At 31.2% G+C, this 27,196-nt stretch overlaps 1 protein-coding gene across 1 annotated transcript in view; it reads right to left on the bottom strand.

The window, feature by feature from the left end:
* The window catches only part of LOC129222895 (cell adhesion molecule Dscam2-like), a 142,771-nt gene that overhangs the window by 9,584 nt on the left and 105,991 nt on the right, over nt 1-27,196 (bottom strand). Inside the window, exons 16-23 of the mRNA XM_054857458.1 lie at nt 26,237-26,307; nt 25,912-26,146; nt 22,807-22,905; nt 17,039-17,224; nt 16,138-16,431; nt 7,132-7,290; nt 4,281-4,543; nt 3,970-4,054 (exon numbers count right to left, since the gene is read on the bottom strand). Coding sequence (XP_054713433.1) covers nt 3,970-4,054; nt 4,281-4,543; nt 7,132-7,290; nt 16,138-16,431; nt 17,039-17,224; nt 22,807-22,905; nt 25,912-26,146; nt 26,237-26,307 — 1,392 coding nt within the window. The remainder of the gene's footprint in view (nt 1-3,969; nt 4,055-4,280; nt 4,544-7,131; nt 7,291-16,137; nt 16,432-17,038; nt 17,225-22,806; nt 22,906-25,911; nt 26,147-26,236; nt 26,308-27,196) is intronic.

Genomic DNA, 27,196 nt, shown 5'->3' with positions numbered 1-27,196 from the left:
TTTCACACTTAAAAAAAAAAAATACCTAAGAAAGTAAATTAAGAAAAATTATGCAAAACGCTACAGAAAATATCAGAACTTGCTTATTTGTCTTTTTTTTTTTTTTTTTTTAATGGCATAAATGCAAGGTGGAAATTTTCAAAAAAATAAATATTACATTCCTCTTACACATTTTAATAACTTACCAAGAAAAATTTGACTGGTTGAAAGGACAGATTCTGTTGCTACTAACATATTGAAATGACCAATTCAGAGAAATTGGCCGCAGAGTATCATTAACTGATTGATAAATATTGTTTAATACTATTAGGACTAAATAGTCGAACTTAAAGGAAGATAACCAATGTTTTCTTTGCCATATTGGGACCTGAACGATGCGAAACCTCTTTGATCTGAGCCTCCATAATCCAAACACTGCTGCGATTATCCGTATGATGATTTTTAGAATTATCTTGAAACAAATTCAAGACTTTGGAGTGAAAAAACACACTTTATGATTGGTTAAGTATAAAATGTGATATTTTCAATTTCTCAATTTTTTTCGAGACTTCGATTACTAGCACATTATTCGTAATACTACTACTGTATTGTGTGTTTGTTATAATATATATTAAAATATAATAATAATTTTTATGTTCAGTGTCTAATTTTATTTAAATGAACAACATACGTTACACTGGACATCTTTTTTTTTTTTTTTTGTCTTATAATTATCAATTTTAGCCGCGTTGTAACAGTTTTTACGAGAGGAACATTTAAAAATCATAATAAGTTCCGTAATCCGGATGATTTGACAGTCCACTTCCGGTCTGTGGCACTAACTAGTTCGTTGAAAAATGATTCTAATGTGCCTGCCCTTCCTCGACATTAAAAAGGAAAAATAAAACTAAGAATGTAAAATGTAAAATCTCTCTCTCTCTCTCAATGAAACGCTTTTGGATACTTACATTGCCAAAAAGAATACTTCTAGTTTATAAACAAAATAGGTTTATCTTTATGTGTTTTCATGTCTATACTGCCGTGTGTAGGTAAACTGCAGTATGTGCAGAAATTAGTTTTTGAGCTATTTGAAGAAACGCGCTTTAGATTCAATACTAACAACAGGGAAATGTTGAAAATAGACGTCTTTTTTACCTTTTTTTCCCTGCGGAAACATAATAAGCGATCTTGTATCGTAAAAATAACGTACAATAGATGACAAAAATGCAAAAAAAAAAAAAAAATAAAATAAAATAAATAAATAAATAAATAAATAAATAAAAACAAATAAAAATGAAAATTTTGCAGTTACTGCCCTTTACTTGCGCACTGCAGTATATGTCTTTTAAGCTATTTTATGATTCCAACTAAATTATATATGGCTCCAAAATTATAGTTCAGGGAAAAAAATTACCCATACGTTTTTTCGTAATGCTAGGGATACTTATGGACATGCAATGCGTCATTCATAGATATAATTAATGGTTATAGTTCTTGTCAGAATACTCTCCGAAGCATCGTTTATATTCTTCCTCGCATTGTTTCGGAAGACACATCGTAAGCCCTGTTGTAAATCAAGAGATATTTCTCTATTTGTTCTGTTGACATCAAACACGAGAAAACGTGTATTTCCGTCGCACGGATTTATTTATACTAAAGAAAAAATAAAATTTCTTCTCAAAGACTACGCAAAAAACTGCTTATATTGCCTTATTACGCTTAAAATGTCCGGCGTTTTTTTTTTTTAACTTAGATATATATGAGCTTTTCAAATATATAAGCACAGTGCAGCGCACACACGTTTTATATAAACGACTTATTTTTTCGCAACCGTTTCAATTCCACAAAATAATCAAAATAAGATGCAGAGGTAAACCAATGAAAGTTTGACGATGAAAAATAACACCAAACATGATTTTTTTACGCAACTTCCAGATCCCGGCAAGCACTTTTAAGGAAATCACAAGCAAAAAAAAAAAAGAGCTATCCGAAGACAACAACCTTGATATTGGAACGAACAATTTACAGACCGTTTAACATTTTCTTAAAAAAAAAAAAAAATTAGTTGTATTGAAGCAAAAAAAAAAAAGTTGTATACCACTTTTTCCTTCTTGAGATAAGTATAAAACATATATTTTAGATTTATTTATTTGTTAATTCCTACTCAGGTGCTCGCAATCAGCACAAGGTTAAACACAGAGTTACGCTTACACACAAACGGGAGAAGCAAACAAGATGTTTTGAAAACTGCTTATATTACCTTATTACGCTTAAAATGTCCAGCGTTTTGTTATTTAGATATATATGAACGTTCTAAATATATAAACACAGCGCAGCGCACGCACGTTTAGTCTAAACGACTAATGTTTTTCACAACGATTCAATTCACAAAATAATCAAAATAAGATGCAGAGGTAAACCAATGAAAGTTTTACGAGAAAAAATAACAGCAAACATGAATTTTTCTACGCAACTTCCAGATTCCGGGAAACACTTTTAAGGAAATCACAAGCAGAAAAAGAGAGCTATCCGAAGACAACTATTTTGATATTAGTACGACCAATTTACCTACCATATAACATTTCCTTTAAAAAAAGTGTTTCTAGTTGTTTTGAAGCAAAAAAAAGCTGTATGCCATTTTTTATTTCTTGAGATAAGTATAAAACATATACAGTAAAACCTGTCTAGAACGATACTGTTGGGACCTAAAAAAAATATCGTGATAGACAGGTTATCGTTATAGACAGTTTGATTATTCATGCTGACATTTTGTTGAGACCAAAAAAAATTGTTATAGACAGGTTATCGTTATAGACAGTATCGTTATACACAGGTTTCACTGTATTTTAGATTTATTTATTTGTTAATTCCTACTCAGGTGCCCGCAATCAGCACAAGGTTACACATAGAGTTACGCTTACACACAAACGCGAGAAGCAAACAAGATGTTTTGAACATTGTTTGATGTCCAGTTCAATATTTATTCATGTGTGAAGATTACTGGAAGCTATAATATTTGTCCCTACGCAACGCTGGTCATGAAATCGTGAAACATGAGTAGTGTGAACGCTGACTTATTGGAGGGTGATTTCCTTTTCTGAGATTTAATACGCATGCGTCAATATCGTCCTTGAATCTTATCAACTTGCTGTAGGTACAGTAATTTAAACTTTGATAACTTTGCTGAGAAGTAATGTTTAAAATACTGATTTTAACATACCTGCATTTAAAAGCATCTACATATAAAATATGTGGGTTGAAAATAAATATATGGATAAGAAATGTTTGCTAAAACAAGTTATTAAGTTAAAATTTTGAATATAAATGAGGTTTCGAAAATAATTTACAATACGCAAAATGTAAAAACGAGTAACGAACAGTAATTTGCATTAAAATAAAATTATACATATCTGTTTTACAAACAAAATAGCAGTGTGAACTTTATGGTACTGTTAAATACTCTTAAAATCTTTTATTATATATATATTTTTAAGTGTCTCCCTGAAAATGGCAATTTAGTTGATAAATGGCAAATGTATGAATCCCAAACAATCTTTGTATGCAACTTTAGGAGATATTTGCATCGTATTTAATGCAAATGGAATTTTTGGTTACGTTATAAGTAATATTTAACAACCAAATTCTTTTAAACTTTCAAATTGTAATTATTAATGAAACATAAATAATGTAAACATTTTTAAAGTTAATAAAATTTGTGTTATAGCCGAAATAAACTAATCCTTTGCTTACCATCGTGCTCCCCCTTTCCCTGAGTCAATAGTTAATTCTTTCACTTGGTCGCTTCAACCAGAATACAATCTATCGCTTCTTCTCTTGTAGTTAGCTCTTTCACCCCGAGTTATTTATATAGTTTTCTCAGCCCTGCTTACAATCTTAGCACTATACGTAATTTGCAAAGGATAATAAATTTCTGGCTTCTTGAAGAGGAAAGAGCAAAAAAACATCTGAATCTTACTACAACTTTCGTACCGGGATTCAAGTATAAATGCCTTCCTATCTGGTATCCAATTTCTCTTCCTTCATGTCCATGGGACGCTTCGTCGACAAGGATATTCTGCAACGAAAGAAGGCACGAGTTCCGCCAAATTGGATGACCATTATCTCAAAATATATAAAAAATATGTATACATAAATAATAATCTTCTGACTATAAGTTCTTTTTCTGTGCAATTAAATCTGGTGGTCCCCTTTTTTTTATAAATTTTTGTTATATATACTTTATAATTCTTTAATGATTTTGGGAAGTGACACCAGAAGGCCTAAGCTTAGATTCGGGTCACCTGTCTGTGCATGAAGGGAACGTCATACGTGTGTTCCCGCTCTTCTGGTCTCCACGTATTGTGAGATAGCTGTTGTTGGTGGTGGGCTGCTTCTGAGTCGCCATCGGCAGAGTACATGGAAATCCGCGAGGTGGCGTATGGTGCCGGAAAGTAAAGCTGTTCTCTGCTATGCGAGATTCTGGTGTCGCCTCTACCAGCTTTCTCCCAAACTGTCATCGGCACCGTATCAACGGGCTTTGAGATGTCTCTTTCCTGTTGTGGTTCTGAAACAAATAAAGACAAATGGTTTGCTATAGCAATTAAAAAAAATATGACATTAAAATTAACGTAAATTTGTATATTTATTACCATGCATTTTTGCTTAAATTCTAAAATGGTGATATGCCAAGTCAATGCATAATACTTTGCACTCCAAAATTTTTATTAAAGACCGTCAAAATCCTAATTGTGAAATCAGTGCGTTGAATTTTCCATGCAAGTGCGTATTTCAAATGTAGAACATCTCTACACATCTACATATTTTGTTTACCTTCTCGCTTTTCAAATTTGCGAGCGACAATACAGATGTTTACCTTTATAAAATATCAAATTGAAAAAAAAAAAAAAAAACTTATAACAATGAAATTCATAAAATATTCGTATTTATACTAGGTTTTTTTAAAATGAGCCCATCCTCATAGTTGATCACAATCTATGTATACTTAAATCCTAATTCAAAAGTTCTTAATATTGTGTGGTGTATTTTGTAATAGGTGTATATGTTATTGTTAATAGTGTATCTAAAAACATAACGTTTCTAGTAATTTCTTGAATTACATTTTACGAGGGGGTTTCAGAAATTAAGGTAACGAGCTCAAGCAGCAGAAGACGAAGGCATGGATTACTTCCCTTCATAGTCACCAGACTTTTTTGAGATATTGTTTCGAGTGGTTCACTTAACCTCATCGAATCTGGCATGGAAGAAATAATAGTCAAAAGTGTGAAGGGGGGGGGGAGAGTCCACATCAAGACGACTTGCTGAACCGCAGCATTGGTTCTAAAATTCCGGCCTCTTAATAGTTTCTTTTAATGCTCGAACAGACAGAATTCACTTGGTGTGAGGTCGGGGCTGTAAGAATTTGGACCAAAACCTCCGTACACAAAAAAATCTTTCACCTTCATTTTTGGTTCCGTCAACGCAGCCAGTTTCTAACTGGAATTTTGCCCTGTTATTGAACCCCCAACTGCTAACACGGAAGGGGAAGACCGCTTATATTGGACCACTACTTAAATTGGACCGGGGGCTTAAAATATAGCGTAGAGTTCTGTACTACACTTTACCGGTGGAAATACAAAGATTTATGTCTGAAACCTTTGAGGATGAAGTATCGTCACATTTCGATCTGTTTAGATTGTGTTACGATGTGATTTGTGTTGAAAACGTGTTTGATCTAATTTTGAGAACTTGTATCTAGTAGAATAGTACTAAAATTTGAACTGAGAAAATTGTTTTTATAGTATTATTAACAGTATTTAACGGGAAGAACAGCAATGTATTTTTATGCACGATTTGGAAACTTGTTGACAAGGAATAAATAAAAGAATAAAAAAGGGCTTGTTTTCCTTTATTGGACCGAAAAGTTTTACCTATATGTAACCCTAATTTCAAATTAAACTGGCGGCATTGTGGAATAGTAAATATCGAATACTGTCAAACTTGAGAAATCAGAGGTCAGTTACAACATATTATTAAATAATATAAATTAAATCATCGGAGAGGGGGTTCTGTATCCAATTCCCCTTGGATTGTACACTAATTATGTTTAAAAACCGAAATATAAAAAAAAAGAAAAAAAAAAACATTTTAGTGACTTAATAAAGTTATTTTAATTTGAAATAATATTATGGTAATTGATTCAGCTATTAAAGTAGCAAAATATATTTAATTTACTGCTTTGCTACGTAGTAAAACATTAGTAACACCTATAAGTAAAAATTAAGAGGCGGCGAAAATTTATCATCAATATGCCGCGAGAATTATCGCTCAAGACGAAGGCAAAATCTTTGCTGTGAAAATGCACCGCTCACGGACAAACCACGTGACCTGTGACGTATACCGCCAGCTAACGTAATTTGGATTTCGTATCCACAACGTGTGAAATTCAAAGCTTCTTGGATTTCTCCGAGACCCTTTATCAGATCCAGACCAAATTACTATGGGACCATCTTAGAAGTATACCCTTCCAAACAAAAAAAAAAAAAAAATCAAATCGGTTAGTAGTCTTGGAATAGTACAAAAACACACATAAAAAGTCGCAAGATGAAATCATAACCTCCGTTTCTGAAGTCGGTTAAAAATATAATGTAAAAGGAAAAAATGATGAATTTTCAATTTGGAAATAAAAATACTTTGTGGAAATTTTTGCTTTTTTTAAATGCATCTTTCAATATTAAACTTGGCATTGTGAAAAAAAAAAGAATATTTAGCTGTAAAACATTTATTTAATATGCCCATTTTCATCTTTTAAAAATATTATATTGTATTTTTAATTAATACAATTAAAAAAATTTCGATCGTGACTAGTTTTCATACTAAGTTTCTGTTAACCGATATTTCCGACATCCGAGGTCCTAGCGGTCAGATTTAGCTTAGATAATCACGTTTAACTGTGCTTATAAGTGTACTTATATAGTTACTATTGGAATTCATAATCAATTGAATTTCATACAAGGTGTAAAAAAATACATAGATAACTACCATTTTTTGAAGATATAAACAGTATCAAAAAATATTTAACCTATGTTATTAAATGTAAAATTGTTCAAGTTTTTTTTTTTTTTAAGTAAAATTGCACCAACTCACCATCCTTACCTTCCGATGAAGAATGGCGCCTTCTAATCAAGACTATACAAGCTACGGTAATTATTAATACGAGTACTATGGTAGTACACGCAATAGGTATTATAATTTTTAACTGCTGGAATAATTCCCGGTCGTTGTCACTAACTGATGATAATGGAGGAACAGTTCCTGAAAGACATAAGAAAGAAAAATAAATTTTCAGTTATAAAAATACATTTTTATCTTCACAAAACAAAAAGTCAAAAAAAAAAAAACACCAAGTGAACGGGTGTGAGTTTTAGTAAAATATTTTACCAACTATATCTTTACTGCACATTTAACATATACTTTAAAATATTATTTGTTGTTTCAAAAATAAAATATATTTCTCAACACGAGACATTAAATCAGCGTTGAAAATGAAAATATTTATGTTTTTTTAAAGAAGTTATTCATTGATTTTTTTTTTTTTTTTTGAGCAGCAAACTAAGATTCTAAAATGCTCAATAATTGTCTTATAACAGTATATTTTATTTCTCTATAGTATATATATTGACTATAAAAAGCTTATGAACTTACGGAAACGATCCACAATCGTCTTGAAAGAGTAGTTTATTTTAAATCACTCAAAATGAGGGCATAGCTTGATTTGATCATGAAATTTACTTAGCACTTCTACTATATTTAAATAATCATGATGTTTAAAAAGTTTGCTAAATATCAAACCTAAACACAAAACCAATTCAAAGGACTTTCGCATAAACATAATTGTTAAACATTTCTTAGTTTTTGCCTTGTGGTAACTGTGAAGACAAAGGAAAAATATGACATGGCAATTATAGAAATAGGCAACATATAAGAAGCAAATTCATGACATATCTCCCAATATTAGTTGCAGCGTTTTCAGAGTTAAGTGAATAAAGGATGCGATAATTTGATTATCAAGAAAATGTGCAGAGAGTTCTTTATGTCAAAGGCAATCATTGAATTGAATTATCTTTAACTCGCTCTATCAGAAATTCGAAGACAAATAGCTCTCCTTTGACGGTAACTTTGTTAGAGAAGCAATTTAACTACGAAGGCACAAATTTCCGTGAGGCATTATTTGTTGAGAAGTTTCAGCTTACGTTATAAAGATGGATAAGAAAAATTATTATGAATATTTATGCTTTAACACTCTTAGAAGTATGAGTTGCATACAATTCCATTTAGCGTCAGTGTTCATTGTGGAAGCTATTACTTCCAAGAAGAACTAATATCAACTTTCGACATAAGTTAAGATCTTATGGATTCATGGAAGTGTTCTTAAACTTCATTGCCCGTAAATAAATCCTTTAGTTCTAGTAAGGAAAGTTCAGTTTGTGTTGTAGAGACCTGTGTATTATCGCACCAAATGTCAGGCAAACTATTTAATTTCTAGATGATAGATAAGCTTACGTAATATTATGTGGTATTTACTACATTTTGTTAAGGGAAAATGCGCATCTTAAATATTGCAGAAATAGGTGAAAAACAGTCGAATTCGCTATACTAAATTTCTAAAAGCACCAAATTGTCACATCAAATGTCAGGCGAAATATTTCATTTCTAGATGATAGATAAGCTTACGTAATACTATGTGATATTTACCATATTTTGTTAAGCGGAAATACGACTGTTAAACCTTGCAAAAATAGGTAAAACAGTCGAATTCGATAAACTATAACTCTGGAAGAGAAAACATTTTAGATACTCATTTTTCTTTTCTAGAAAAACGCATGTTCTTTCTTTCACTGCACCTGTTTTTTAAATCCGAATTTTGGTAAGTGTTTATTTAAGTGAGTTATTAATATGAGCAACAACTTCTGATAAAAACTGCATTAACGCGCATGATTACAGAATATTTTTTGTGTATAAATAATTCAAACTGTCAGTTTAATAAACTGAACCAGTTTTTTTTTTTACATTTATGTGTAATTTCTAATTTATATGGTAATTTAAATTAAAGTGACCAAAAATGATCAAAATTTTATAATTTATATTATCTATGTAGTTTTTCGAGTAAGAAATTGTACACAAACTGTCGTACACTTTATAAAACAAAGCATAAAACGACTACATGCTCTGTCAAAAATTCGTATAAAAATATTTCTTAGTTTTTAATATATCATGATGCGCGCAGAAAAATTTAAAAAAAAAGGAAAAAAAAAACATTATGAGAAAATCGGCTTTTAAATTATTTTTACGGTAAATTACTTAAATAAGCTGATACGTTTTCTCTCTCAGTTTTCTCGGTTACAGAATATTTTTAAAGAGCTGTGATTTAAATTATTCAGGAAAAACTGGAGAACAATGTATATATGTTTTCAAAAATTGAAAATTTTTGGAAATATAATAGTTGTATGTCCCCTTAACTTAAATAACCTGTTTTAATATTCTTAAAAATGAAAATAAATGTATTCAGTAGGCTTCAAGAGTAGTAATATGATGTGCATGTACGGAAAAAGATTTCGGCCCTTGCGAATATGCGGTTGAAAAGAGAAAATAAGTCAAATAAAGACATTAATTCAAAAAATATATAAAAGTACAAATCCGTCGTTCTATCTGTTTGTGTATGTGTATCTGGCTGACTTTCTTAACCCTGTTTTTAGGGCATATTCTAGTTGAAACTACATCCACAATGTCTCCATCAGGGCATCTCATTTTCATTTTCCAACAGTTTATTGGTTAGTTTTTACCAGTTGAAAAAAACTAAACACTATAGCTAACGAGAAGGTTTGAACCATCTGTACATCCTAATTAAACTTAATTTAATCTCAGCAGCATTCATTAAAAATAAAATGTGATGTTCTTTACTTACAAAAAATGTAATGTGTTATTATTTAATGTATAAAACTAATTTCTATGAAATTGAAAAATATATAACAGTTACTGCTGAAGTAGAAATTTAAAATTTATTTCGTTTATCAAACCCATAACATTTCTATTTACTTCTTAGCATCAAAGACTCAAAAACTTCTCAGACTTTGAACGTGACATTTAGATGTTTTTCTTTGTGAAAAAGAGAAGTGTTATAAAAGTCTAAACAAGTTTTTTTTCTTAGACTTCCTTTTGACAAAAGTCAGGAATTGATTGAGCGCAGTTCAAAAAGTTGTAACGGTATAATTTGTAATGAAAAGGAGAGCTTCAAGCATTTTTATTTTTGCTTCAAATCATTATCCGGGTACAAAAACTTTCTATTGTTCGCTTTCTTTTCTTGCTTGGAATTAACATACATTTAAAACATTGCTTTTTGTATCTAACACGAATGAAATATAAAAATGCTCCTAGGTTTTTTTTTTCTTTCAATTCAGTTAATGACATTTTTCTAAAACTTTTTATGAAAGAATCCCCATCAATTTAAGCTTCCCCCAGTTCTTGAAAGTTTTTATTTAATGTACAATATACATTTCTGTAACTTCGATATCTTTGTTTTAACCATTAAAATTATTCATTTGACGTAACCTGAGCTAAGCGAGAGCACCTAATAGCGAAAAGTTTCTAATGATGGCTATTGGGTTTCATGTTAATTTACTATTTTTTTTATTTGTTTGATGTATTTAGTTTTTTTCCAACATACTATGCTTGTATAGTAATGATGTGATCAAAGTTGTATTTGTACCATTCGATAAGACAGGAGAAAGATATCGATGTATTTTAACCATTTCAAAAATAGAATAAATAAGAAATTTATATGTAAAAAAGGTGGCTATAGAAAACATATGCATTAGAAATTGGGCTTTACCGAGATTAAAGTGTTTCATTGTATAATTCATCAGTTAAGAACAATTGTTTCCGTGGTTGAAGCAAAGCATCTTTTTTCAAATAAAATACTATATAGCAGCGTATTAATAAAGTGAATCCCATTCCAGTAAACTGTATAAAACTATTGTACCCGTTTGGTAGCAGATATATTTTTCTTAGGTATCTTTCGGTTCGTTAGAAATAATAACGGGGAATAAAGACAGTCATCCCAAGAGGTTTCAGATTATGAGTCTACCATCTACGTATAAAACGTTCAGGATTTTGAACGTACTACGTTCAAAATCCTGAACAATTCTTTTCATTAGATTTGCCCCTTTTCACAACTACATCATTTTAGCATTTGTGTGCATGGTTTAAATGTGTTTACATTTATAATAGTAAAAAGGTACGCAATGAATTTTTAAAAACTAATAATTGCACAAATACTTCTACCTCCAACAGAATTATTTACATGTGGTAGATCTTAAAGTATTTTTACATTTTTCCTTACACTGTGGATTGTCTGCGATTTTTCTGATTCTATATATTAGGAACTTCTTTACAATTAATTTAATTTTAAAATGTTAGCTTGTGGGCCACCTTTGGAATATAATCTTCCAAAGGTAGCTCATTTGTTAAAACTCGCTTTTCAGTTTTGGAGAAAAAAATATTTTACCTAATTGTTTTCATTCCCAGGAGATAAATAAATTGTTCGATTAATCGAAAAATGCAGTTGCGGGGATATTGAGAGGAAAAGAAAATCTCGATAAATATTTTTTGACTTCTGAGCTGTCATAGCTACACGCGAGCTCAAAATAATAGCAATCAATAAGTTATTGTCAAATGTAATATCATACAATAGAGTATAGAAAATTAACTGACTACATCAGTTTGCCTATTTTTTTAAATGTGCCCAATTTGAGAGATTGCTTATGGTCACCATTTTCATGAAACAAAGAATATTATTTATTTTAGAACTTTTTTAGAGATAAAGCGAATCGTGCGAAATTAAAGGAACGATATATTTTTAACAATGTTTTAGAAGTCAAAGTTCTAAGATTTTAGGAACATGTAAATTAATATCTTCTGAAACAGACATTAGAGCTACGCATCCTCAAAAGTGCATAATGGCGACAGATTAATGTGATTTCTTTAAATGCTGCCATTTTCATTACGGATATGTGACTTGTAATGCAGTACCGCCGCTTTGTAATATTTTTTCTAAGGAGGAGGTGCCCTAATTTAAAGACACAATTTACCTTTGCATCATCTACCTTCTTTGAAAACCATAAATTGAACATTACATTAATAAAACAATTTAGTCTTATTTATAACATAATGATTTTATACAAGTTTATACTAGGTACAAGCTCCAATCTCTGCTCGATAAGGCTCACCTACACTCCGAAAAATATCATTGCGATGAGTTTTATCCTCTACTAGGAAGACTTTACTTAAAATACTCGTTATACGATTAGAACGATATGAACATCCCCATGCCACTCTCGTGAAAAACAAAGAAAACACTCGCTATAATTACAGCAATATGAAAATTCAGCCACCACTCGAAACGTAGAGAAAACAATTGGTTAAAATACATACAACGAATTAAGAAAAACAAGTGCACAACTCGATGACTCGAACTGATTATGTGCCAAGATTCTTCCAAGAATGCCTTCATTGCCCGGGCAAGTAACTTGATTGTCCGTCCATCGTAGTAGCCCTCTTCAAAACAGATCTGAACTGTACAAAATGAACAATGTGTACAGACAATGCCGAAAAAAGTGAAGAGGCCGTTCTTCAAGTATTCCGCTCAGTTTAACTCTTTTTTTTTTACTGATATGTCTTTTTTTTTTTTAACTTTTTGACAGCAACAACAGTTGTGCACCACATTTCAACGCTGTAGGTGCTAAGGAGACTTCCGGCAGAGTAAAACGGCCGTACGTAGTTTTTGAAATGTGGTTTTCATATCTCTTGTTTTCAGTAGCATTTTTTTTTTTTTTGTTAAATCATGGCTTGGATTAAGTTTAGTCTCAAATGCTCGCTGAATTTAAAACGCCTATAGATTATGTTTTAATGAATTAGGAAATTCAAAGCAAACTTAACTTTGGCAGAAAAACAACTCTATTGAATGGCATTAAACGTTAATAGCTGCATATTTACCTGATAGTCTCCCCTAAACTGATATCCCAATAGACTCTCGATGTGAAAGTTTAGCCCCCAAAATATTATTAATAATAATAATAATAATAATAATAATAATAATAAAGGAACTGGAGAAAAAAGAAAGAAACAAGAAGAAAAAAAAACGTGCTGTGAGATATGCAGACACTCTAATTTTAAAATATTGTGTGTATCAAATTTCAGGATTGTAGGTGCTGTGAGCTCTCCTAGATATTGCACAACCACGCACACACACATAAGCTGGTAAAGCTTTGCTATACAGCTTTTTAAATATATACAGGTTTTTTTTCAACGCTTACATTGCTGCTTAATTCATACTTCACAAAGTCTTTTAATCTTATCTTGTACAAATTCAGAAACATCGACTTTGTCATAAACTAAATTGATGATCAACACAGCCATTTTATAAAATGCAGTTTTTTGTGATATGTTCAAGTATTGCTTTCATATCAAAAGGTATTATAAACTTACTTCTCCAAAAAAATATGACTTAAAATATTGTATTACTCTAAAAAGAAAAGAAAAAAGACACATTTGTAACCTTATAAAAACAAAAAGCATCTTTCAAATATGTTTACGTTATTTTTTTTAAATATTTTTTTTTAATTCTAACTATATGCATTCCTTTGTTCTTAAAAAAAGAAAGCATAAAAGTAGACGGAGGAATGTTTCTATTAATAGAAGCTATATTGAATTACCCGGATTACGGCAATCTTTTCTATCGCCTGTCCACAAACAGAGGAGTAATTTTAAGAACTAATTTCATTGCTGATTAGGTTCTAAGATGGAACTTTATCGATTAGATTGGAATTGCAATAGAAATTTTGGTGTTCCAATCATCTTTCGATAACAACAGTTTTCTTATCGTGTTATCCTTTTTTGTAGTAAGATGGTATAAAATTGTAGTTATTGTGTAGGGTCGCATTTAGTATACTGGACATTTTCGAGAAAGTCGTATTTTTCTTAATGTATGCAATTAACAATTGGGTACTTATGTTAGAAGCTACATATTTTAATTTCATCATTAATATTTGTCTAATACGTTTCAGAAAATTTTACTATCCCTATAACGTCCAGTAAATTATATGAATGAATGTTTCAAACTTAAAAATATCATACATTTTTGCTGTCTGAAACACGGAACCACAAACCAACACATTCACACACAAACTGACTGAATTACTTTTATAGAGATATTTTCCTTATATTACGAGGAAGCAATATAAAACCCACACTCATTAGGTCGTTGTGCATTAATTGAATAAGCAGTACTAATTGAATCACTGAAATTCTCGCTAATTATTTTCTTACGATTTGGTAGGAAACGCGCTTATTATCAACAATATTGCTTAAGTTACATTGGCACATTCAGTTTAGAGAGATATCTTCATTTCATCTTTATATGGTATTTATATGATAGTACGTTATGTCATTGTTTCCATTTGTACCATGTTTGAATAATTCCGTTTTGTCTTGAAATATTACCTCCATAAAAACAAAAGAAGTAAAACTTCAAAGTGTGAAATACGAATGACGCCCAATTGTATCCGGTATACGTTATTTTGATGATTTTTTTTTTGGGGGGGGGGGGCTTATTTTGGTAAAACTAAGTAAAGGCCGGAGTAAGTTTTACAGAAAGACATTTGTTTTTTTCAAAAATCAAAGAACAGCAAAACTAAAAATGTACAAATTACATGATTAAACACAAGACAATGTTTTGCTAAAGTAAGAAATAAATGTCGTAATTTAATACGCCCCGAAAAACACATTTTAAAGCTGTAAATTACCTCAGTTTTTAAGGAAAAAAAGAACAATAACAGTTAAGACAACATAATTCCTACAACTTAATCCTAGCCAAACACTGTTTTACAGAAATATTTACACACGTCTTTTTACTGCTGAATTTTTTTGAATTACAAAATTCGTAGCTTTTAAAATATGTACTTGTCGCTTTAGTATGATCAGAAATCTTTCCAAAGCTGCTTGTCGAATAGACCGATCTTTTAACAAGATCATTGTTAATATATATATATTTTTTATTTCGCGAAATTATTCCAATAAAACGTTTAAAATACAAAACTTCAGATAATTGGATAGGTATACACTACTATACAAGAAATATAACCATATTTCAAGGTATGTACACTCCTCAAAAGATATACTTCAACACCAAAAAAAAAAAAGAATGCGCCCAGCGTCACGAAAATTTCAGGACTCATAGTGGTAAGATGAATGTACAAATAATTAAAGAACAACCAAGTATGATTGAAAGCTAATCAATTTATTCAGTATTTAAGGTGGCTAACTCAAGCATCTATACATACATCGCTATGTTGGGTAAGGCATGCTATAAATTAGTTAATTGACGGTTTTTTGATGTCACCTTAGCCAAGCCACATCCACTGCTCTACGTAGATCTTCAATATTTTGGGTCACTGGGTCCTCGGTTCAAGTCAAGTCAAATGGGATCCCACATGTGCTAGATGAGATTCAGATCTAGAGAGGCTGTTGGCCAAGAAAAAATGATACACCTGGTCAGGCTGTGGTAAGTTCTCTGTGCGACATGCATTCTGGCGTTGCCTTGATGCAATCCCGCGTTGAGTGTGGTCTTAAACAGGAGAAGAACATCCTACTCCGCAAGTAGTGATCTACTATCAAACTGCAATCAATGAGTACTGAGTTCGTCCTGAAAATGAAAGCATGATGCCCAGTTTAGTTATGTAAAGGTATCCCGACCACTGGGGTATCATTAACTACTCAACACAGCCCGTGTATCTAAACTTGGGAACGTTTTTGCATTAATGGAATCTTAATCCAAAAAATATATTTTTTAATTTTCCCTTATAGGTAGTATGTTCTTTATATATGCTAAAACTTAAGTACAGTCAAATCTCGATAACTCGAAGCTTATAACTCGAATTTTCCTTTATCTCGGAGCTTTCACCGGGTCCAAACTCTTGAGACTGTTGTGGAAACTTCCTATAACTCGAACGTTTTAGCCATTTCCTTGGGACTACGAATTATTGAGAGTTGACCGTATCAACTCTTGAGAAATTCGTTCCAGAAATTTTGTGCAGTGATGCAACTTACCTCCAGTTAATGTCAATGTTGCAAATTCGTATTCAGCTTCGATTGTGCCTGCATCACTATGGGCCGTCATTAAAAGCATGTAATGACTTGCTGGAGTCAAATCTGTAATAGGCACTGTTCTTTGCTCCGGAAGCACATTCGTCGATAATAAAATCCATTCCGGTTGGTTTAGTGGTTTATACTGAACAACAAAAAAATTAATGGGACAGCCACCACTCTTCCAGCTGTTCAAATGGATAACAACAAACGTTGAGTTGGTGCTTAGCAGTGATTCTCGTTTTGGGGCAGCAGGAACTAGAGAAGAAATAAATAAATTGAACATTATGAGTTCAAAACAGAGTAAAAAACTAAATTTACAAAAGTTAAAATGAATATTGTAAAATATATACATTTATAAAAGCCTAGGTTAGTCAAACACAACAAGAACACCTTGTAATGACTTGCAAATTCAAATGTAACAGTAAGAAATAAAGGATATAAGTGGACTTTTTAAAGGTTTAAGTAAAACGTATTTGGTGTTCAGATCCTTGGTAGACTGTCATTGAATTTTTTCTCTAAATCAAGCGGTACAGCAACACTTACGATGGATACTAGTTCTATCTCATGCCTTGAAACATGGGAGGGGTTGTCCTAACATTTGTACTTTTTTTTTTTTTTTTTTAAATGTTGGCACTTATATTCTTTTGCTCTCACTGCTTGAAATTTGATAAGTGTCGTTGAAAAAACACAACATTTTAACAATATGCCTGCAGCCATTTCACGTTTTTTGTTAATAATTTTAGATATTCTAGAAAATATAGACTTTGAGCACTCTTTGTAAAATAATAAAGATAATATTTCATCATGTTTCAGAAGCATTAATTTTTTAAACCATTCACAAATACTTAAGTATATTTCTTACCAGTTCCTTCTGTTCGCGCGGAAATTACATCACTCGGTTGCCCTCTTCCAGCTATGTTGAAAGCTACCAGATAGAATTGGTATCTCATTCCGCACTGCAAACCGTAGAAAATGTAGCTTATCCTTTCTTCCGATAATTGCACTTCTTCCCAATCCGATGATTCAGATTTTTGAAACAGGATATAACCTAAAAAATAATTTTTGAAAAATGTTTTACTATCGTTACTAACTGCATTTATGTAATATGCATTTTTCCCATATATTTTACTTTTTTAGATCAAAATAATATCTTATTAGGCCAATTAGACACACTAAGCATTATCAAAAATCGGGTAGAATTTTTTTTAGATTTTTTTTTTTTTTTTTTGAAATGTAAACACTGATTCCAGCATTTTTTGTTTTGAATTTGTCATAAAAAGTTTGAAACGAAGTTGGAGAAAGGTATGGTTAAGGTAATAGTTGCAATCAAATTAATATAGCTTAGCTGAATACGGAGGTAAGATTTAAAGCTTATTTTCTATTTGTCCTACACTCTATTAAGTCCAATATGAATTCAAAAAAACTTCGCGTTTTTGTGCATATTTCCTACAAAAGTAAAACTATCATTCGATTCATAATAAATTTTGCGGAACTTGTCGACGTTCATACTAAGAGAAAGCGCCAAAAGTTTTTAATTAAAGATATTCAAAAAATGCTTTATAATGAATGATTAACTAACTTTTTTTTAATTAAATAAATAAAAACCTGTCAGAAAATTGCTGAAAACAAAACAGAAGGGGAAATTGTAACATAATTTGTCAAATACGATGTGGAAATAAAATTATTATTTATTCTTCAGAACATTGAAACATTCTAATCACAATATTAGTATTTGTGGTAAAAATGTTACGATCTAGCTTTTAAATAGCTTTCTTAAAACGCTATTAATGTTAAAAATTAGAGTTTTCGAATCAGATTTTAAATGCATCAAAACAAATGCAGAAACAAAAACAAAAACAAAAAATAAAAATAAAAAAATAAAAATAAAATAAAAATGTAAGATACTAACATTAAAACAGAGAAAGAAAGAAAGGGAAATAAGGTCCACCTTATTCTTCAAAAGTACGCGAAATAAAAATGACAAAAAACAAAAACAATTATAACTGCCCAGCTTACAAGATTCTAGCTTGAGCTATTTTTTTTCTGTAAAATCAGTTCATGTTCCTTTATTTGTGCTGGCAAAGCGTACTGTTTCGGAGGCGATGACTGTTTAGTGTAAAGGCGTACAATATACTGGAGCTTTCCTGTATAGTCTCAATGTTCATTGTAATTCTGTACAATGTCGTACAGGGTGTTATATAACTTGATTTAACACTAGAATTACGGGCGGGTCATTTTGACTTTCATTCAAAATTATTTTGCTAACTTCTCAGAATTTTCATAAAAGCTTAACCTTTCTTGACTTTTGCTAAATAATAGTGCTGTTTAATAATATAAAACTTTCAAGAATATTGATTTTTTTTTAAAACCCAAACTAAAGGTATGGGCAGGTGTGATTTTGACCCTTTTGAGAAAAAAAGAAACGGAAATATATTTACCAATGCTAAAAGATTGCAGTTCCTAAAAAATGTCTCTTAGAATATAGCATTTCAAGAACTTGAAGCATTTATAATGTTTTTGTACATAAAAGCGAGCATTTGTCACTAGTTTTTTAAATGCAAATGAAACCGAGCTGGTTATTTCACGGATTTTGAAACTTTTTTCAAATGTTTAATATGCATCCTTAAAATATCTGTATCTTTTAAATAAACTGCATTTATTCTAAATTTGACTATTTCTTACTTATTTTTAACACGCTTTTATTATCTTTACTTGTATGTTTGTGAGTATTTCTCCTTTGGACTAAGAACTAGTGGCTTATTACTCTAAGTACATTTTACCACTTTATGAGCGTTCGTGGCCGAGCGGTCTAAGGCGCGGATCTTCGCTGACGTCCACCTCCGGGAATCATTGGGTGTGCGTTCTAATCCCGTCTACTCCGAAATTAAATTTTTAATCTTGCAACGCAATTTTCGCCCACTTTTTGTGATCGGATTCGTTTAAAATTTGGAATGCAACTTCAGACTCCATGACAATGGAATATTCTATAATCAAATTAATTTATTAACGATAAATTATTAGTTTATTCTAATTAACACGCTTTTATTAGCTTAACTTGTATATTTGTGGGTATGTTTGTGGATTCAACTTTCCGTTGGACAAATAGCCAGTGGCTTATTAGAATTACTTACTAAGTACAAATCAGAGCTGCAGAGTGTAACAATGTTTGCACATGAATTTATCAGAAAGCATACAAAATGTCTGATGCAAATAATGAAATAGAATACTAAGATACATTCCATTATAAAAATAATTGTATAAAAAACTAAACAAACACGCTTTAGTAGCGAAATGAACCAAAAAGTTAAAAATAATCTTTGGTGACAAGTAAATAAATTAATTGACCTAACACTTAATTTTATTGTGATAAAAAAAAAGCGTGGGGGCTGCCTATATACATTTTTGCATGGATAACAAGTGGAAGAAATTTAAGACAGCTGCGAAGAAGCCCTCCACGCTTTTTTTTTATTACCGTAAAGTTAAGTGTTTGATCAATTACTTTATATACTTGCCATTTAAAGATTATTTTTAACTTTTTAGTTCATTTTGCTACTAAAGCGTGTTTTTTAATTTTTTCAACTATTATTTTACAAGTGTAAAACATTATGTAGGGAACTATGCAGATTTCTTCTCCGGGGTCAAAATGACCCCCGCCGTATGCCTAGGTAGACGAAGATTGCCGTAATTCTAATGTTAAATTAACTTCCCATCTAAGCATTTTTAACACCTATGTAGCTTCTTTTTTTTTCTTCTAAGTACTACAAATTTGAAATTACGAACAATCTAATAAAATTATTGGGATTCTACCTACGTATGAACTTTTTAATTAACTTTTCAGCACTTACTCACCAATATAAAAACGTGACTGTCTAAAGTAAGTTAACTGAAAAAACACTTCAATTGAAAACTTAGAAAAAAAGAAATAAACTTTCCGAAAATTATATTACAAAAACAATTACCAAGAAGAATTGATCCGTGAAACGTTTTTTTCTAACTTGGTATATCCATTTCCTTTTGCGCTTTTCCAATCTTTCTTCAGTTCCGAAACCTTTTGAACAGAAATCTTCTTAAAATGTTTAAGACTACAGTTTGAGTTATTTCTTTTTTCCGATATTTTTTTCTAACGTACTTACATTGAAAAAACCACACTTTTTCAAAATCCTTTAATAGTTTCTACTTCTTTCTTTTTTTCCCCTCTCCGAAGGAAGTATTTTTACAATGTTAGAATGAAATAGGATGTGCAGCCCGTTGCATGTATATGCGTAAGTTGCATTATCGGGCTTGGGATGTAGTAAATTGGATTTTTCGTTTCGCTTAAGTGACTTCAGATCCAGATTTCAGATTATTTATAGTTTTTTTACTCTTCTGTCTCGATTTTTCTTACTTTATTTATTTTATCACTGCCAAACTCCACTTTATGTTTTCACCATACTCAAACAGCCGGTTCTAGTTGTAAATAACGCTTTCACGGCTCTTTGAGCAAATTGTTTCCGTCTTTTAAAGCGCTTCAGGCAAAAATAAAGTTTAAACATTCAATTTTCCTTTACGATATTTTGCGGGCTTATTATAAATAGCTTCTTACGGTTCTGCATTTTATCAAAATATGTATCCTGTAAAGTGCATTACAGAATGAAGTGAAAAATTTTCGAGGAAAACTAGTTTAAAGAAAACTGACATACATGTATGTACAGGTATATACATACATTCTGCAAGATATCCAAACCAAAGGTGGGTAGGTTCCTCAAAGTAGACCATACTTCAAAAGGGTAATCTATATATAAATAAATGAATGTTTGTCTGTATGTCATCCATGAACTCAAAAACTACCCGGCAGATTTGGCTGAAACTTTCACCGTTTATTATTTTTTGTACTGGGAATGTTTATAGACCAGTTCGAAAAAAATCCGTTCGATAGTTCCTTTTTTATTCCAATTTAAGTCACAATCCATTGGATAAATACGAATAAAATTATCGGCTGCAGAAATTAATTCGAGTGAAAGATCTGATTGATAAGAAGTTAACTGTTGCCATTTTTCTTGAGTTTGAACAAATAAATTCTTTCTTTATTGTTTTATGGCTTTTCATGCAACGGGGGGATTTAAAACTTTTTCTATTTGGTATTTTTAGCGATTGATTGATCTTGTAAACTGCGTGAATACAAAATTTGAGTATAGTCACGGCTTCACTTGATACCTGTACCGATTATTATGAAAATTGCTATATATATATGTATTTTTCCACGGAGAAGGTGCATAATATGCTCATTGAAGCCACTCGCCACCAGGTGGCACTGCAGAATAGCAACTTCTGCCCTGTTCAACCGATTGTCATGAAAATCAGTATAATGATGTATTTTTCTGTTGGCGTAGCAACGCGCGTCAGGTACAGCTAGTTATATTATATAATTATAGTATAAAGGGTATATGTATAAACTCAAAGTATGCCTCCTTCGATTTTAACCAAATTTTGTGCACAGGTACCCCTAAGTATGTTAAAACATCTGGTAAAAATATCTCGGTGCAAATACATCAGCTGAAGTAAGTGCAAATACATGGAGTAATATTTCATGTTATTATTCATTTGAAGTTTATTTATTAATAAGATTATTCATAGATGTTTTATAACATACTTATAATAGTTTCGGATTCAGATTTAATGTTTTCGGTACGCACTGTAAGTCAAAGTAATAATTACAATTACTGATAAATAATCTAAACTTATTCTGTTGTTTGTATTTATTTGTAAACGCCGAAATTCTCATGTTGCTGCTTCGTTTACACTTGTTGTCTTTCATTTTAGGGAAAACGAAGTTTATTAAACTTTATTTCTGAAAGAAGTTTCATTTTTTTGACTGAAAATAAAAAAACAAAATGTATTTTTAACAACTGCCTGTGAATGGCTCATCGAGATTTTTTACCAGCTGTTTTATCACACTTAGAGATACTTGTGCACAAAATTTGGTTAAAATGGAAAGGGGTATACTTTGAGTAAATTTCTGTCAAAGTTACTCCGTTTTCGATTCAAAAAATTAAAAGTACGCCGTCACAGAAAATATTTTTAAAATGTTATGCAAGTTAAACCCAGTTTAAATTCAAGTTTACATTATATTGATCAAAATTGAAAAAATTCAAAGCTCTGATAGCATGTTAATGAGTTATAGCCATTTTTACACGTCTTTGTGTCAATCAAAATGGCGCCAAAAAATCATCTTGGCATATATTTAAAGGCTCGTAACGTTTCAACCCCTTCATAAATCTCAAAATAATTTATATTTTCACAATCAGCATCAAAAATCTAAGGGTGCACCAAATTTAAACAAAATCGGAGATGGTGGGTGGCATTTTCAAAAAATTCTGGATGATTTGATATGGAATGACCCCCTGACAAGATCACCGCATTTTAAAATGAAATCCTCAGAGAGTCCTGCGTGGATCTGTAGTTGGTTAAAGTTTGTGAACGGCAGATCATCCAGACTGGAACAGCTCGAGCCTGCTTAGTACAGCTGTGACTTGGAAGTCCATTGTTGATAATTTAGGGTTTGTATCTTGAAGAATATCTCACTAGTGAATTGATCAAATTATAAAAAACCTATTTACTACATTTTTCATTATTTGTCAATTTTTTACATACCAGCAATTGGATTTCTGTTTTCATCATTTAATTCCCAAGCTAAATGAATCGAAGACGCTGTAGATGATACCAGTCGTAACACGGGAGCACCGGGAGGGTCTGAAACGATATTCGAAAATAAATCTATGTTGTGAACACACATACAATAATTATTTCAACTCTTAATGGTTTCATGGTAAAAGCGCCATAAAACGAGTAATCTTTAAATTTTTTTGAATTTCTTAATTTTGACATATTTCTATAACTAATTTTGCTATAGAATTTCCCGTATTATGGCTATCAATAAGTCTTTTTTTAAACTTTGATTTGATTTTCTTTTTCATAAAACTTATTGATGATTGTTAAATTAATTAATATTTTAATAAATTATTTTTTTATTTATTTTACAATAATTCAGGAAAAATATATTAAAAAAAATACAATTTTCACTACTACTACAAACTCTAAATTCTATATTTCTAAGCGACGGAAAGATTTTAATGCTTTACTTTTTGCAAACAATTTTATGTAATGAATTTTTGTAAAAAAAACATTGCAGCAAGGTCAAGAAATTAGAAATGACATCAACCTTCAGCATGATACACTTGAAATTATGAAAGAACCATCACACACTTTGAACCTTCATCCGCAGGCAATTGTAAATGTGAACCTTTGAAGACCCTGTACTAAGAAAGAATCTGTCTCGGTTTTAAAAGAAAAAGGTGATCATACCATTAATACAACCACCACCCAAACTCAAAAATTGTTAATCGTCTACAATGACACCTCCTCAGACTCTCATCTTGATAGGGGTGGTGCAGGAATATTTATAACAGATCAAGACGACGATGAACACGAGTGTCTAAAAATTCCAGTGGGGAAAATAGCTTAAAACAACTTGTAGTGGGTGTTCTAAAGACTTTTCTAGAAGTCTAGTAGCACCATTTGATGTGCCAGTATTAACTGATGTGCCATCCCAACCGATAGCTTTTACGTTCTTTGTATTAATTGCACTTTCTTAGATAAATCGTAAAAGTGAAGCTACAATTTCTTTCCCTGAGCATTTTACTGGAGCAACATGACCGAAATATTTTGAGTCTGGTTCCTCAAGCAAAGATATGTGTTCTTCTTCTACAACTTTCCACACTAATTTTCCTCTTACCATTTCTTTGGTGATTGTTTCATCCTTCCGTCCATCAAAGAATAAAGCTAGTAGTTCAGAAGTACGCGTTGAGTTCGCACACTGACGAGACTTTTTTCTTTCGCGGAAAAACTTAGATTTGTCTATTACTGCTGCTTGATTTTCACAATTAACTACACTGTTATCTTTCAAAAGAGCAGTAGCTTGATGAGCACCAGCTCTGTTCGAAACGGATCTGCGGTCACAAACTCTTTTAAAACAGGAGGGGATATTTGGAAATTTTTGTTTTATTGAAATAGTATAAACATTTTTCTGGTCTTTTTTATGATGCACTTACACATATTCACTTTGCTCGCTTGATTCTTGAGACATAGAGTCACATTCCGAATAAAATTCGTCAGTAAGATGACTTTGACTTTTTGATTCTATATTTTCAGTTTCTTCAAGGTTTACATTTAGTAGTTTCGAAGATCTAAATTGTCTTTCCATTCGTTTTTCTAACTTTTTACTTTCTTTTTTATCTATAAAAAAGCGTCTTAAACACCGCTGGTCGTTCAAAAATGTACGCTCTAATGGAGGAACCTTTTTGGCAGCTGGACAGCGACAGTTGCTAAATTTACATTTTCAAGAACAAATATCAAAAATACTGTTTTCCATATCAGATTTGAGCAATTTTGTAGAAATTTTGAAACTGTTTGAATGCTTCCTGCCAGCTTCTGAGGATTATCAATGCTTTCCCATTTTTGATGTAACCTTAAAATCATCTGCATGATGTTATTTCTGCTAGAAGTGGGAATAGAAGCTCTCATCTGCAACTCCTTAAACTTTAGAGCCACTCTCGTTGGAATCATCCATTTTTGGACTGACGGCATCCCTCCGACATAAAACTTTTTCGACTCAATTCAAATACCGCAACACATCCAATTTCATGGGGAAAACGTTCATAGTACTTTTATCTTTGGGTTGACCGATTATTAGCAGTTCCACAGATTTTCTTGTCGATTGAGGTATTCTACTCATAACTGAAACTAACAAACTTCACCGCACATTCACTAAGCAAAACAAATAAAAAACGAAACAAACTGTTAACAGTAATATGCACTAGTTATTATAACATAAAACTGTAAATCAATAGAATAAAAAAGCAGTGATGATAGAAGATCACATGACATGCGCTTATGGTACGCGCATATCACGCAGGTACTGCGTAACGAGATATTCATGGTTTGCTTACAGTTTACATTACTTTACCAAACATAAATCACATATATTAAGTGTTGATTCAGTTGGAATCTACTTTCCTCAACAAATTCCTAACCAAGCAACATGGCCTAGTAAAATGCTTTTTTTTCTTCACACATATTTAGAATAAATGCGGGACACCTATATATGGTTTATAATAGTTTTCCCCCCCTTACTTTTTCTCCGACTTTACTATGTACATTTTTTAACTTGAAATTTTTTTAACATTTCTTCTAAATTAAAAAAAAAAAATACAAAAAAAAATGATTCGGATGAAATTTTTTATGTAGTATGTGGGCCGGTAGGGGCAACTTTTTATCAACGTGACAAATTGAATTTCGAAAAAAATGTTTTTTTTTCGATACATCCAAATATAGAGTAACGGCAAAAAAATCTTTATATTTGGTTGGAAATTAAAAATTTTACATGCGAACTTCTTGTCATAATTTTATTGGCACGCTCTCTAGTGATTTAGCCGAATATCGAATATTCGGCCTAGGTTGTGTCCGAATATTTGGTATTCGGCCAAATCACTTGGGAGCGTGCCAATAAAATCATGACAAGAAGTTTGCATGTGAAGGTTTTAATTGCCAACCAATTGTAATTTTTTTGCAGGCACTATATGTAGATGTATTTTCTGATTTAATGCATTTCATTAACACTTAAGTCAAGTGAAGCGAGAAAAAACAAATATTAATTTGTGATTAATAACAAAATAGTAATGATTTGGTATCCTACCGTACCAAACTCTAAAGTTTGAACAAGGAATTCTTCTGAAGGTGGTCCTGCTCCTTTGCTGTTGAAGGCTTGAACAATAACTTTATATTTTGAGTTTTGATTTAAATCTGTTATTTCACATTCCAAAAGCCCACTTTGGGAAACTTCAAGAGTTTTGTAAGAATATTGTTCATTTGTACGTCCCTTATAGCCGACGTAATATCCATCTATGGGTGAAAAGCTTTCCTCTTTCAACGGAGGCTAAAAATACATGAACATAAAGAAATCATGAAAAAAATTTAATGCAGATAAATTTTAAAGTGGTACTAAATGTAGTTTAAAAACTCTTACTTTCCAAGTAACTTGTATGGTTTTTGAACCTGTAGCAATGGCCCTGATTTCTCTTGGCGGTCCACTTGGAGCTATTATTCGTACAAAAAATTATAAGCAATAATATTGCTGTTTACATCATATTATACAATAATAATTCTAACAATAATATCATTTCTTTCCATTAAATAAAACTAAAACAAATAATTTTCATACTTAAACCCCTCACTCTCTTAAAAACACAAGCTAAAGAACATTATCTAAATGATTGTCAACTTTACATAAAATGCACAATGGGCACAATCAATTATTCGAAACGCATCATTTCTAAACTATTCATTCGCGGACATCTTATTTTATTTATTATTTTTATTTTATTTATTTATTTATTTATTTTGTAATTAGACATTTTAAATTATCGTTGTTGTAACTGAGGAAATAGTTAAATTTATATTTTTAACTACTCTTTACCAAATAATGTTCATTCCGATAGAATGATCCACATAATACATGAAACCGGAAATTAAGTTTAGCTAAGGATTAAATGTGCAAAATCTCTAACCCGTATGATGAGTATAGTTATGAAAGTAAAGTTTTTTCCGTCGCTTCTGATTCATAGAAGGAGTGAAGCTATGATTTATTCTTTTAGTCCCTTTTTTTGATTTTCTTTCATGGTGAAAAAGGATTTCTCTTTAAATTGAATTGAAGATAGGAAAAAAAAAAAAACAGAATAATAGCCATAATTTCTTCTCTCTCTCTCTCTCTCTTTTTATGTTTTTACTAAAAGTCTCCTTCCCTCAATAAAAATGCGATTGATGTTTTAATATGTACGTATTTATTATTTGCATGAATTGAATAGCTGTACGAATTTGCTTCTGTTGGATTATCCTCTCAAGGTTTCTTTCGAGAACACCAAAGGGTATTTTGTAGCATTGGGGGCCTTGAGGGAGCATAAGTATGCATAAATAAATTAAAAAAAAA

Source organism: Uloborus diversus, chromosome 5 (assembly GCF_026930045.1).
Source record: "Uloborus diversus isolate 005 chromosome 5, Udiv.v.3.1, whole genome shotgun sequence".
Taxonomy (NCBI): Eukaryota; Metazoa; Arthropoda; class Arachnida; order Araneae; family Uloboridae; genus Uloborus; species Uloborus diversus.
Note: the sequence above shows the minus strand (reverse complement) of the source record. Positions and strands in the feature narration are given on the sequence as shown.